At 39.8% G+C, this 14,421-nt stretch overlaps 1 protein-coding gene across 2 annotated transcripts; it reads right to left on the reverse strand.

Annotated features, from left to right (window-relative positions):
* Window positions 1–602: 602 nt before the first annotated feature.
* On the reverse strand, window positions 603–2,521 carry LOC128736961 (probable tRNA (uracil-O(2)-)-methyltransferase). 2 transcript variants are annotated; one of them, XM_053831481.1, is made up of 3 exons: window positions 2,108–2,521; window positions 900–2,054; window positions 603–791 (listed from the first exon to the last, which is right to left on the reverse strand). In XM_053831481.1, the coding sequence occupies exons 1-3, from the start codon at window positions 2,505–2,507 to the stop codon at window positions 604–606; spliced, it is 1,743 nt and encodes a 580-aa protein (XP_053687456.1). In that variant the 5' UTR covers window positions 2,508–2,521; the 3' UTR covers window position 603. The 2 variants fall into 2 exon arrangements, with proteins under 2 accessions (XP_053687456.1, XP_053687455.1); XM_053831480.1 differs by having other exon boundaries at window positions 603–2,054.
* Between the last annotated feature and the right edge of the window lie 11,900 nt (window positions 2,522–14,421).

A 14,421-nucleotide genomic window follows, 5' to 3' on the forward strand; every position in this document is an offset into this window, starting at 1 on the left:
ATCGTAAAATTCCGCCCACATTAGAGACTAAATAAAAGGCAGAGTCAAACAAAAAAACCAAAAAGAACTCTGATTCTTTTTAGCTCCCACTCCCATCCACCACCCGGGAGTACGTCCCCAAAGGCTGAACCACTAAACCCAGGGGCCGAACCAAGCTATAATCTGAGATTATAACCGGATTCGAACCCACAACACCCACCAGGGCATGTGATTCGCTGGTACTAATGTACCTTTGAACCATAGAGGCGCTGGACGACTACTTGTTAAGCGTAGCTACTCCCCCACCCCCCTCTCCTCTCGCCGTTCCACTCTTTCTCTTTCACTTAAAAATTTCATTACTTTCTTCTACCATCCCTTCATCAATTGTAAAAGAACTAGGTAACGTTTCAAAAAATATTAATTTATATACCTGACCGCATTTCAAGGTCATGACTAAAACACGAGGTTGGTCTACTAAATTGAATTCCCAGACCGTTTTCGTGATTAGAAGGATGAAATTAATTTAATATAGCTCAGTACAACGAATATATTTGTGATACATACGAGTGTAAAGCGGTGTCATATGACCAAGTTGAAGAAAATAATATACTGATATTGTTTCTATCAATGTTTAAACTTACAATCACACTCATCAAATGGACAACCATCAGGATGATTACTAAAATGCCAACAAGCTCTTTCCTTAAAGTTCACGTGTTTCGCATTTTTTTGTTTCACTTTCCTCCTCAGTTCTTCCGTAGTTTTACTACTCTGTCCACACTTCGTCGGAATTCTTAGTTGAACGCAGCCACCTACAACTTGAAATATTTGGTGATTGTTTTTAAGCAAAGTTTGAAGCCCACCACATTCGGATTTCAGGTGGTTTAGTTTATTTTGGTCAATCATCTTCACTAATTCACCTAAGGCTATAGTTCCTCCAGCGTTCCAGTTTTTTTCGGGAAACTCGGAAGCGATACGTTTTTTCGCTATAAGTGCGTTAAAAACAATTGCAACAATGTCATCCACCACGCTTCGGTCAACTTTGGTGCAATTTCTGACTTTCTCGGTACATTCTCGTAGTTTAAAAATCAGCGACTGATTTTCGACGTTTGCTCCGGAACTCACTCTGCTAGAGATAAATTTCTGAATATTATCACAATAGATGTTGAACTGTCCCGCTGTATACGTGCGCTTTGAACCTACAACACATATTCTCTTTGTGCTGGGAATTTTTAATCTATCAACGTCGGTTTTAAAACCGCATACCTCTGAGATGTGCTTAACATAATTCAAAAAATCATTGTACTGACTGACACTTGAATTCTGCCGTTGAAATTTACTGCCGTCAAACTCAAATGCACAACAAGGTAGCAGGAAGTACCGACACTGATAGCTGCTTCTGGCTGCCAAGACTGGAATCCAAGGAGATAATTCATCCGAATGATTTCCAATAATCCAATCAGCATGTGGGAATAGTTCTGCATCTGGTATCAAAGGCTTTTCTATCAGTTTTATTTTATCTGGGTAAAGATCCCATATCTTTCGTTTCCTTAAATCGATTCCGGTTCCATCGTGTCCTTCGGAAGCGAGTATATACACAAGCAGGCCATTACCGCAGCCAACATCAACAAACGATTGCAACCTATCAGATCCGTTGATTTCTCGTTCCTGCTTCCATAGTAGTAACAGATAAGAGGCTATTGCCACGTCTTCATATACGAACTTTTTAGGATCGGTTCCCTCCGGCCATTTCTCGACCATTTGGACCCCGTACTTGGTTTTGAGTTTTCCATACAACTGGTTGTATTCTTCAATATTGAACAACATTGAAAGTGAGTTGATATCTTCTTTCAAGAAACCTTGGTTCTCCTGTTTCGAAAAAGTATCAATCCATTTCAAGAGACGTGGAAAAAGAACATCTGTTAACCAAATAATCGATTTGGTATCTAAAGCTGAATCAGTACATTTGATAGACAACTCCTGGCCGTTCATTTGTATGGAAAAAGCAAACTTTGGGGCTAAGATATTTTCCTTATCATGCAAACAAATAAACGAAGCGGATGGTTGGACAGGATCTGCAAAGAAGAAACAATAAATACAAAGTAAAACTTAATTTATTTCCATGTACCGATGATTGTTAACATATCTAATGGCCTGAACGCATCCAAATTTCTGGGCAACAACCTATTGAAAACGAAATATCCTTGATCTTCATTGAGCGAGGAGTGTAGTTCGATGCCATCAGGCAGTTTTTCTACATCTAAATTGTATTTTTGAGCCAATGCACTAACAACAGTTTCATGATTTTGATCTTTTTCAAACTGAACTTTGAAGTTCTCAAGTAAACCTGCAGCATCCAATGATGAGTCTTCCCTCATTTGACGAAACGTGAAGTTCAGGAAATTGTTGGCACCAAACAACTTACGATTCAAGACATGAGGCTTAAATAAGTAGATATTTACGGCACGATAGAAATGAGGCTTTGTAATGTTCAAAACATTTCGCGACACTAGTTTTTTATCGAACATTTTGAATTAGCTCCAATGAACTGAAAAACGAAGATATATTAAATTAATATTGTTGATTGATTTAATGTTTTTTTAGTTACACGAAGTAGAGTGACTATATACAGAGTGGCGCCAAGTCATCCCAAATGTATGCAATGCGGTTTATCCAGGGGCTTGCGATGGGTGCCATGTTTTTGTTGCCAACATCTCAGCACATCTCGACAAAGGTTGGCAGCAAATCTACCTGTCAGACGGGCGCTATTTCTTGCATTTTTTGAAATAGCGCCCTTCGTTAAGTGGACTGTCAAACACCGTTCGTTAAGATACGGATAGCACCCCGCTGGGTTTATCCTAGGTTTTTCTTTCTCTTTCCTGCATACGCGTTGGATAGGTTGTCTGCTCGATTGGAATGACACTGACAGATAATTATCATTCCAATTTTGACATTGTCGCCACTCTGTATATAGTCACTCTAACACGAAGTTAGCTTGCACATCGCGCTAGAAATCCTCAGAGTTATCATCAGAGATACGTGAGGATATTTAACTATTTAACCCAATATTTTGGCAACAGTGTACAAAAGTGCCAGCATTTGCCAATACCGTGTACCCCCGTTGGTATGACCTTCTTTGATCTGAACATTTTTTAATCTGTACTCCGGTGGTATGAATGCGTTCACATTAAAAACCGATCAAGCGTCACACACAATTGACGTTAAAGTGGACCGGTAAATTAAAAAAAAGCAAAAAATCTTAATGCGTTTCCTCTTGCTCAGGAGCTTTGGCAATATAGCTCATATGCAACTTATCTCTCTCCAGCACTCAAAATAGACCATTTTAGTCGAAACTGCCGAGCCAGTTTCGTATTATACAAACCGAACCTTTAGAATTCGCGCATGTTTGAGATGTTTTCGAAACGCTTGTTTTCGTCAAATCAAAACAACAAGTTCATAGGGTGCGCGTCTTGCGCGTGTGTGAAAATGAATAGAGTTACCAAATATTCAGATTAAAAATGAACTCGCCCAATCTGAACGAGCTGTTTTTCATATTAGCGGGGGTTGAGTGTAATAGCGTTTTTGTGGTAACCTGATGGGTTACCCAAAAAACCAGTAAGCACTAAACACTAGTCCTTTGACAACATTGTGTAAGCATACAGAACTACACAGTAAAAAAAATTGTAATCGGAAATGACGGAATTTTAACGATGTACGCATAAATTAGATGTAAACAGAATAAAAACATAATATTCCACGCATTCTGTTACAATATTACAACATCATGTGATATTTCCCACAATCGTGTAAAATTACATACACTTTTTGGTACATCAACTTCGTGTAATATTACCACAGTTTCGACGTAAAATTTATACACAAATTGATGTAATATTACATATAAATGGTGCACATCATCATTTACGTGCAATTTGTGTAATATTATGCTCGCAGCCCGCTATTTTACGCCACATGGGCGGGATTTTACTGCATTTCAAATGAAAATAGCAACACTGATTGTGATTACGTGGAAAAGGGAGGGAAATAATTTTGCTTTTGTCATCACCGTCATCACATCACTCGTTGACAGTTCGGCATGAGATTTGCTATAAGTGCGAGCAGTTTAGGAAATCTCTTTTACTGCTGGCAACGGCAATCTTGCACACCTCGCACACGTTTTGTCGGTTTTGGTTTTCACTGTTCGTAACGTTCGTAATGAGATTAAATGATTAAAATTTTCGCCGATCTCGTAAAATTAAAATGCGAAGGCAGTGTCATGTGCAACAATAGAACAACGAAGTTCAAGACAGGAATTTTCACTTTTCAATATTGTTCGCGTTGTTTGTTTTCATCTTTCGTGTGAGTTTACAAATAAAATAAATCCCCGATTCAGCATCGCGAGCGTGGTTTATCATCCTTTAATATTAATTTATAGCGAATTCATTAATTAACCTGGCTCAGGTCGATTAGCAATCAGTTTTAATCCAAGTGCTGTCAAAGCGTTCATAAATTAACCGAGATTGCATTTCGGTTAAACTGACAGCATTCAGTTTGAAGCGCAGGTTTAAACTACAGACGGTAGATAATCTACAGACGCGCAAAGAGCGTGGCATAAAACACCAATCGAACCGTCAAATCGAGACACCAAATGAGCAAAGTAAACAAACTTGTGTTTCGTATAGGCAGGGAAGACTAAGTTTTGTAATCTACCTGAAATATTAAAACTTTAACTATTGATTTACTAACAACATATGGATTAGTTACACTCGATATATCATATAATGCTTTGAAAAATTCAATTGGCTTGTTCAATTTGCAAAATATGCGTCGTAATTCGCGAAGTTCCATGGAACATACCTCGCGATTCACGCAACTTACTGCTGATAATAGGGAGGTTGATCCAATTCTGACTGGTTGCCAAAACTGTTTAAATAAAATAAACAAAAAAAAGTGTTGCCGAATTGGTAATTTTTCTCTTTGCGCGTCTGTAGATTATCTACCGTCTGTAGTTTAAACTGTCTAGCATTACGGTTTACGGGTCGATCTGTCAAACTGCCCGTATTGTTCATAAATTTTGGGCTCGAGTTAGCACGAACCCAGGTTAATTTATGAATTCGCTATTAGTAAAAGCAACGAATCGATGAACTGGACGTCAGGTACGATTATTGTGAAGCCGGTCGATGGAAAAGTCATTCCGAATGTTCCGATCCTGGTAGAGCCACCACAATCTTTGGCCCTACTGGTTGCAAACACATATCAAGGAACCATCATCAACCCAGCAAATCGGATAAGATTGCGGGTATCAAAATTACCGGTAGTAACCAACCCGGCATTAGCTCCGATGAACTGACCAAACGTACAATCGATGAAGTCCATCCGGACGTCCGGATCGGTTGTGTTCATAGCGGGCAGGTTGGCGCCCTCGGATGCTCTCGGAGGGCGATTGCGATTGAGGACTAGAGGAGGGTGAGGTGCGAGATGATTGACTGGGCTTAGTTTTAAGTCGGACATGTAAGGTAAGTGAGTACGAATTAATATTTTGCAAAAATATTCTTTCTGTCATTAATAAAATGGCTGTTCATTGATTGATAAAATTACTATTACTAGGTATTTAATAATAGTGCGAAACGGTTCTGTAGTTTCGAATAGTGCTAATTGGGTAGTGATGTTTGTTCTCGTTGGAATTGGTACGGAAAATATTGTGATGTTAAATATTTGCACTGACTACGTTGAAATAGCAGAACCAGCAGGTAGCAGAATTCATACTTAAGGTGTACGAGTGTTGCTGAGAGTTCATACTTTGATTTTGGCTCAACAGCTGGTGAACCGTCAGATCGTTATAACGGAAGATATTATTCTCTAGCGAAGTTGGTGTCAGGGCACCCCGATTCATTCCTAGCCTAGCTTTACTTAATATACAATTACTGTGTTCTGATTTTGAGTGTGATTCTTTTTGTTGCTGAGTGGTGATGAAGTTGATGGTATCCTTGGCAAACGTGATTGCTTCTTGAAACGCCGGAAGAGCATCTCTTTATTGTGATGTTGAAATCTTTTGAATGCTCTCAGCAAGTAGAGTTCAGAGTCGAGAGCTGTTTGTCTTGGTCAATGTAGCCAGTCCATACAAGAATGCAGTGGGGATTGGGTACGGGTTAAAATACTGTGAAAAACTTGTTTCATTCAGGGAGCTTCCTGTTCGAGAAAATCATTGAGGAATTCCATGAAATTTTCCTTGCCTTAGAAGCGCGTGAAATTGGCCAACGTTTAAAGAGTCTGAGAAAAGCGTCAAATTACGGGTTGCTCGCGCGAAGGGAAGCTCAGTGATGTTGAATTGAAAAGACTAAGTGACGGAATCGCTGTACAGAGAAAGCGTAGGAAAATTGACGCACAGATCAGATTGTCAGCCATATCCTCACGATCGAGTAACTGCAATCGCTCGCGCAATGTTGAGAAGCAATCTCAGTTGCATTGGAAAATTTTTGCCGCTGTCAGCAATACTGCTCCAAGCAGTTTTCACCACATTTCTCAATGCTTGCTGCTGACGGGACAAGAAGCCATTTGCCTTTGAAGGATCTGTTTAACAATCGCGATCTGAGGAGATTACATCCGATATAGGAGCAGAGAGTGTCCTGTAGGTACTGTTTTCCGGTCAGTTTGAGAAAAGCTTCCATACTCTTAGTGGAAAGTTACTCGCCTCTACGGGTTTACCGTTGGTCGCCTACGCGCAGCAAATCTAGAGCGACATCGGTCAGAATGCTGCTGCCATGCACTGTGCGTGCATCAGCAAAGCCAGTGCTTGTCCTATGTTTTTTGACGTAGGACTACGTCTTTGTTTACTATACTGGGACTGGGTAGCACTTTGTGAAAACGAAAATAGAAGTGTAACGTTTGAATGAAAGATTTCAAATGCTAATACCTGCTAAACTACTGAACGAAACTGAACAATTTATATGTCGTTGGATAGATAAAATGACCAGTAATTTTATCGGTGGTAAACGAGCAATTTTAATAGGGGCGTAAGAGGGGGGGCTCCTATACAAATGAAACACAAATTTCCTCAAAACTCTAGAACTAATCAAGCAAATGGAACCAAATTTGGAATGTAGGGGTTTCAGAAGGCAAGGTTTTTTTCTATAGTAAATTGAGACCCCTCCCCTCTTTAGGAAGGGGGGCTCCCATACAAACAATATACGAATTTCCTCATAACTCGAGAATTAATCAACCAAATGGAATCAAATTTGGAATGTGGGGGTTTTTGGAGGTAAGAATTTTGTCTATGGTGTACTGAGACCCCTTATCCTTCTAAGAGGGGAGGGGGGGCACCCATACAAATGAAATACAAATTTCCTCATAAATCTCGAACCTACTCGGAGCAAAAGAAGTGAATCGACGTCGCTAACTTACGTGCCTGTTGCCATTCGTGTCAAAAGAGTGTTAAACCTTAAAGCTACAGCTCAGCGGGAGTGAGGGAATGACAGCCAATTGTCCCGGGTTTCCACCACCAGAAGGAACTTAAAACGGCAGCATCCCCAACCAAATTTTGACGAATTCTTAACAAAGTGGAGACTTACAACCTTCAAAGCTCAAACGCGACACCAAGCTTCACTTGGTGCGACCAAACTAGACCGAGGGTTGACGACAGCCTTTATGTGTCCGAACTACGTAACTAACATGAGAAAAATAGCAGGGAGTTGTGGTCTAATATGCAAGTTAAATATAGTTAGCCTTAGATTCGTTTCATGCTGTTAGGTATATTTTTACTCCATATACATGGAAAGTTTGCTTATTTGGTTAGGTAATCTTACTTGCGGTTCACTTTTAGGGGTGAGGTTTCAGTGACAGGATTCCACGACGTATTTCCTGGTCCTAATCATAATGACCCTCGACTATCAGCGACGTAGTATACCAGTATTAAGATGGCGCCGCACCCTGACGCTGTTCTACGATGCTAGCAGGTGAAGACGATATTTGCAACACACCGACGCTACACTAGCGTGGCTCACCGATTCGATTCGACTCTACGATGAATAGCAAGCGATGACCACTTTTTACTGCACGACGACGGGTAATCTCATAGTACGAGGACGCAACGACAGTTCCGATTCCGATCTATCCAATTCTGGGGATGGGAATATCCGGATTCAATCCGGTAATACAAAAAAAGGTCCGCTGGACCTATCCAACGATGTTTATAATACATGCACTATTGACTTACCCTCACCCCTACCGCATATTATTTTCTATTATGCTAAATTACCTTTTTCTGTAGCAAATACTGCGAGTACAAAGCAGTTCTTTGTTCTTAGGTGCTGTCAAATCTATAGGAAGGCAATAACTATGAACCAAGATTATAACGTCGGTTCTGTAACCATTAGTGTGTGGTTACTTCAATTTGGCTTTGAGCGTTCGCTTTTTACCTTTTATAACTGCACAAATAGACGCACACCTTTTATTTTACTCGAATAATACAAATTACTGGAATCCCGTCGCGCACTTCTACTGTGTAACTTGGTCTTGCACAAACTGCCTGCTCGATGTAGACGCTGAGCAGCTATATATCTACAATTCGGTTGTAAGGAAGCGCACCAGTTTCTCGTTTTTTTCGCCTTGGTTAACGTTAACCGTTATAACGTTTATATTCGGCATGTCCGGAGAGTTGAAGTACTCAACTCATTTCTTCGGTGGTAATGCTTTAGCTTCATATACCCACATTTTGGGTGAGTTGTCCATTCGCCTGGTATTCTCAGCGTTAGGTGCAATCGTTTTTCGCAAATTGTGTATCCAAAGATCCCACTTCAGTCGAGATCCGCAGCTATAGTACCGCTCCTTGTGAGAACCGCCGTACACCTGGAAGCCATGTCTTCGGCCGAGAACGGAGACATATCGGGACCATTCCGATTGCACCGATGCAAGAAAGATAGATGGTGTACATCACAGCATGATTGGAGAGTAGGCTCTCTTGCGATCGCGTACCCCGTAAGCCACCATGAGCGTGCTTCGAACGCTCCAGCTTGCCGATGGATTTAATTCGCGGACTTAGCGTGTTCGATCGGAAGGAATTTAAAAATAGAAATAGAAAGGAGATTGGAAGAAAAAATGAATTTCTAGGGTCCTCGCCGACCAAAAAACTATAAACTTGCCCAGCATATCAACGATAAGCTATACGGATTTTAATTCTTCGGCAAAGTTCACTCAAAATGCTCTATAACTTTGTTCAACACTCCGCTAACTTGTTCTGGACTCGCTTACTATGAATGCGACTCTAATGCCATATACACGAAAGTTTCTGTTTCTGTTTGCAGCACAAGGTGGGGCAGTTAGAGCCAAGTCTGTCCAGGGCTGAGATAAGGTGGTTGTGATAATGTTAAAAGAATCCGTGCGGATTACGCTAGCTCCATAATGTATTGGTGATTATGGATTAATGGGCGGAAGAAGAGTGACAGAACTTGGCTTGATATAATTGTGTGCTTGGTTAATATAGCATAAGATGGCTTGTACTTATCTTGTTTTCTCCTTCCTTTGTTTGTTTCCTCATCTTGTTCGTAGTCAATCTTAAACCTGAAGCAGGCTCCACGCCGGCCGTCCTCTCCATCGTTGTCACCAGTGTGGTCATCTGTGGCTGGTCTCTTGCCTCCCCTCACGGCAACATTATTGTTGCCGTGAGAAGAAGCGATAGAGATCAGGCAGAAAAGAAAAGAAAAGAAAAGAAAAGAAAAGAAAAGAAAAGAGGAATTTTTTAGTCAACATGTTGATTGCAATTTTCAAGTTAGTAATATCACGAGAATTCTATGTCTGTCCATCACCTATGCTACTACCGACTAACTACTCGCTAGGCTGGACGCTACTCATCTCCCAAATACCCATGTCATCACGATTGACCCAGCGCTGTTCCACAACCTATGCTCATTAAAAACCACAGCCGCCTCTTTATCTACCATCTTTGCAGTATTGTAGCTGATGGCGTAAATTTTCGAATATTTTGTGCGGAATATTATTCAAGAGCAATATTATCGCTCAGAACTATCGAAAAACTACTTGAACTTCCGAAAAATAGAGCAGATGCGATGTAATGGGGACTGGTACTCGCTCGTATTATTCCCGGTGGCATTAATTGCATATTTGTAGCGGTAGTCAACCGATTTGTCGGTATGCTCTTCAGACTGTGGTCAATTGAAATGATTCTGTAACTAAGAAGGGATGAGGTGGATCAAAAAGAACTTCACTTGGAGATATGTATATATGCCGTGTTAGGTCTTAAGTGCAAGCTGTCACTAAAGCAAGACTTAATAAGATGTTAACAACGTTGATAATTCTGTGAGGATGGTATTGAATCGAAAAATAAATCCTCATACCACGGCCATATATTATGTACTATGACCCCATTTTAGGAAGTGGAAATGATTGAGGACAGCCCTTCGCTATCGCTTGAATCAGCCAGAGAATCGAATACCTGTTTTTACTTGAAGAAGTTTTGACTCTAAAAAGATTTAGTTAGAAATGGAATTTCAGTTGAAGTCTGCCAGCATTGGGCAATGGACAGAACAAGATATATATCGAGGCTATAAATCTTTTCGAGTGATCCACTAAGTCCGACCGCGACGACAGCCGCAAGAATGGAGAGGAGCAGGCCGCCGGTGAGTTGCCACCGTTCGACTTGATGGACTCTCCGACAGAGGCTCATCAGCATTAGGAAGGCCCTTGGGAGATAAACAGCGTCATACATGATCATTTTATGTTGTTAGTTGAATACCGTTAACGCGGTTAGTCACAAGACATGCAAATCATTCTAATAAAGGAGGGAAATAAGAAAAAAAAAAAAAAAAATTATAATTACATCCAAAACAATACAATAGAGGTGACAGTAACAGCAACGATAGCAATATTAGTAATAATAGTAATAGCATAGGAAACTGATACAGGAAACACATCTACTGACTATAACTTCCTGCCCATTAATAATTGTAATGTGGCAGCATAGGTATAAGAAGAATTTCCGACTCATCATAGAACACTCAAACATATATTCATTCGTACCTATACACCCATGCACACTCATACATGCATACACATGTATACATGTACGTGTGTGTATATTTTTCAGTGCTGTGCTGTCCATAATCGCATAACAGCCACAAATTCTATGGCAATCTCATAGAAAATGTCTCGATTACGCAAATAAAGACATCACATCATTTTTGAACACTCGTTCGTTCTAACTAGCGATACATTTTAATTTTCATGAGTAAGTCAAAATCTCATGAATGGTGGGTAGGATTTGGTTTCAGTTTTCTAGAGAAATTTCTGTGCATACCAGCAATTCATCTAGGGAACCGATTAAGCCCTCCCGGTGCTTCGGCCCAAACGGATTGAATTTAAAATCAAATCCGTTCGATTTCGCTCCATTCCGCTTTACGAGACACATGCTACACATAAAGCTAAATTATGCAATACTACATACTACACATATACCCAACTTAAACTATAAACATTCTACATGCGGAACTAAGAATTTTTAGGTCGTTTGGCCGAAGTACGCGTCAAACCACCTACCCATGGGAGGGTAATGCCATATACACGAAAGTTGAAATAATAAATTTTCTCCTAAGACTAACGGTCTTAGTGTAATTACTTTTGTTAATATGCTCCATCACGAGACTCTGTAGTAATAGCGACAAATTACTATAAAGTCAAGAAAATTCAATTAAAAACACTCGGCATGGACAAAACCGACTAAATAAGGTCATAGATTGAATGTTTAATACCTGGAACTATACATCGCTAAATTTCATGGTTGACGACAGGGTGCTGCTCGAACAGCTAGAACCACGGAAATGGTTCGTGGCATCGTGGCACTGTTGCGAAGCCGAGAAGGCGCGGAGGACACGAGTTCAAATCCCACCCAATCCCGCCGATGTCACGAATGACCAAAGTTAAAGTGACTAAATAGTCAAACAAAAAACTACAAGGTACACAGCCCTAAGGGTTGTACGAAAGGATGACGTAGGACTATATCAGATTATTAGATCAAAGACTAATGTAAACTGCATTTCTAGCATATGGTTGTTTATGAGAATCTGTGAGTGCCATTGTTTAAGTGAATGTTTTAAAGACAAGAACGAAATATTTAGATTCAAAAGGTTGAAATAGTAATGAAGGACCAGCCCACATATTATTGTATTAAATATGATTATGCGTAGCTTGACATGTTTCAATAATCTTTCTTTAACTTGCTTGTGGCATTTAAAAGGGCCATTGGTTAGAAATAACATTAGAGCCAAAGCACGTTCATCGCAAATATGACGTGCCATTCGGATGTCCTTCTCTTTTAACATGAATGGCAATAGGTACGTAAGTTAGCGGCGTAGATTCACTGTTTTTTGCTCCGAGAAGCGTTTACCAGTTTACTATCACAGCTTACCGCTTGTTACATAGTAGAAAATACGGCACATGCGCGAAAATTTCTGTTTTATTTGTAATTATTTGTATTTCTTCCTACCACAGGGGTGAGGATCTCAAACCACAAATTCCTGCCTTCTAAAACTCCCACATGTGGAACATGGTTCTTTTTGCTTGATTAGTTTTAGAGTTATGAAAAAATTTGTATTTCATCTGTATGAGGCCCCCCCCCCCTCTTAGAAGGGAAAGGGGTCTAAGTACAGCTTAGAAAAAAAATCCTACTTTCCCTTTACTTTCTACACATGTCAAATTCGGTTCTATTTGCTTGATTAGTTCTCGAGTTTTGAGGAAATTCGTGCTTCATTTGTATAGACCAAATAGCCCCCCCCCCCTCTTAGGCCCTCCATAAAATAGGTCTCTCACCCCCTCCACAAAATTGCTGATCATTTTATCTATCCAACGACACATAAATTGTTCAGTTTCGTTCAGTAGTTTAGTAGTTATTAGCATTTGAAATCTTTCATTCAAACGTTACACTTTTATTTTCGTTTTCACAAAGTGCTATCCAGTCCCAGTATAGTAAACAAAGACGTAGTCCTACGTCAAAAATGTTGTATTTGTTTATCTACTAGTTGACCCGACAAACTTCGTATTGTCACAAATTGAACTGTCTTGTACATAAATCATGAATCTCGAATGATCTTTGTCATGAGTAAATTTGTATTTCATTTGTATGGGAGCCCCCCCTCTTAAGAGGGGGAGGGGTCCCAACTCGTCATGGAAATAATTCTTGCCTCCAAAAATCCCCACATGCCACATTTGGTTCCATTTGCTTAATTAGTTCTCGAGTTAGAAAATTTGTATTTCTGTTTCACTTGTTTGAGAGCCGCCCCTCTTAGTAGTGGGAGGGGTCTATAATTATTATAAGAACCTTCCCTGGCCCCAAAAACCACTGCATGCAAATTTTCACGCCGATCGGTTCAGTAGTTTTTGTTTCTATAAGGAACATACCGACCGATAGACAGACAGAAATCCATTTTACCTAGGTATAGATTTTTTTTTTATTTCTAACAAAAAAATATTTTCAATCCAATCAGTAATTATTTAAGAATTTAGTTATTTATTGTCTATGTGTATTTTCTACTAGGTGCAAATGTAAGTCTCGGGCAACCATGACGTTAGAAGCTGCACGTCCATATCGTGCTGATCAACGCGTAGTTGATTGTGACGGACGTCAGGGCGATGGTTCAGATCCGATCGCGAAAATCATCACCAAAAACCAACGGGTGGGGTCACAAATCGCCACTACATGTCCGCAGCTACACTCCCAGTAATGTAAATTCGCATGCAAAAGGAAAAAAAACGATGCCGATTACTACAAGGGGGCCGGCTAGCAACGGTTCAAACGCGTACAAGGTAAGGCGAGTGCTATTATTATCAGTGTGTCGTTTCAAAACTCATCAAATTCTATTCTTTTCTCAGGTTTCTAACGTGGTAGCGACTAAGAGTCTAGCTCAAAGAAAAAGGCTCCACGAAAGGCAAAGCAAAAGTTGGAATTCGCGCTATCCTGTAAGCTTGCTGGTTATTGTTAAAACAATGAACTACTAAATAATCAAATAATTAATAAAAAATAATGAATAATTCAATCAAATCAAATTATTTGAAAGAAATCCGCGTCGTTGTCATTTACATCGATTTTTTCACATCTCTGTCGTTACGTCGTTGTTGAGTACATCGATTTTTTTTACATTTTTGTCATTACGTCGTTGTTGAGTACATCGATTTTTTTTACATCTTTGTCGTTACGTGTCGTTTCCATTACACGATTTTGTGTACATCATTCTAAATAAAGCATATTCGTGTAATATTCAACAAACGGTTGGAAAGAGTGATGTGCATCGTTTTGATGTAATATTGTCATCAAATTTTTTGCTGTGTATGATTAAAAACTTATTTTTCTACTTCTGTAGAACTCACATAATGCTAAAAAGGCAAAATGGTGGATTATTAAAATGCTATGCCACAAGCATTCAATAAACTTTATTATAG

Source organism: Sabethes cyaneus, chromosome 2 (genome assembly GCF_943734655.1).
Source record: "Sabethes cyaneus chromosome 2, idSabCyanKW18_F2, whole genome shotgun sequence".
NCBI lineage: Eukaryota > Metazoa > Arthropoda > Insecta > Diptera > Culicidae > Sabethes > Sabethes cyaneus.

Excerpts from the sequence above, each read along its gene's own strand:
- LOC128736961 (XM_053831480.1), bottom strand. The coding sequence starts at position 2,507 with ATGTTCGATAAAAAACTAGTGTCGCGAAATGTTTTGAACATTACAAAG. Across the intron at positions 2,055-2,107 it reads AGATATGTTAACAATCATCG|ATCCTGTCCAACCATCCGCT; the intron begins GTACATGGAAAT and ends TCTTCTTTGCAG.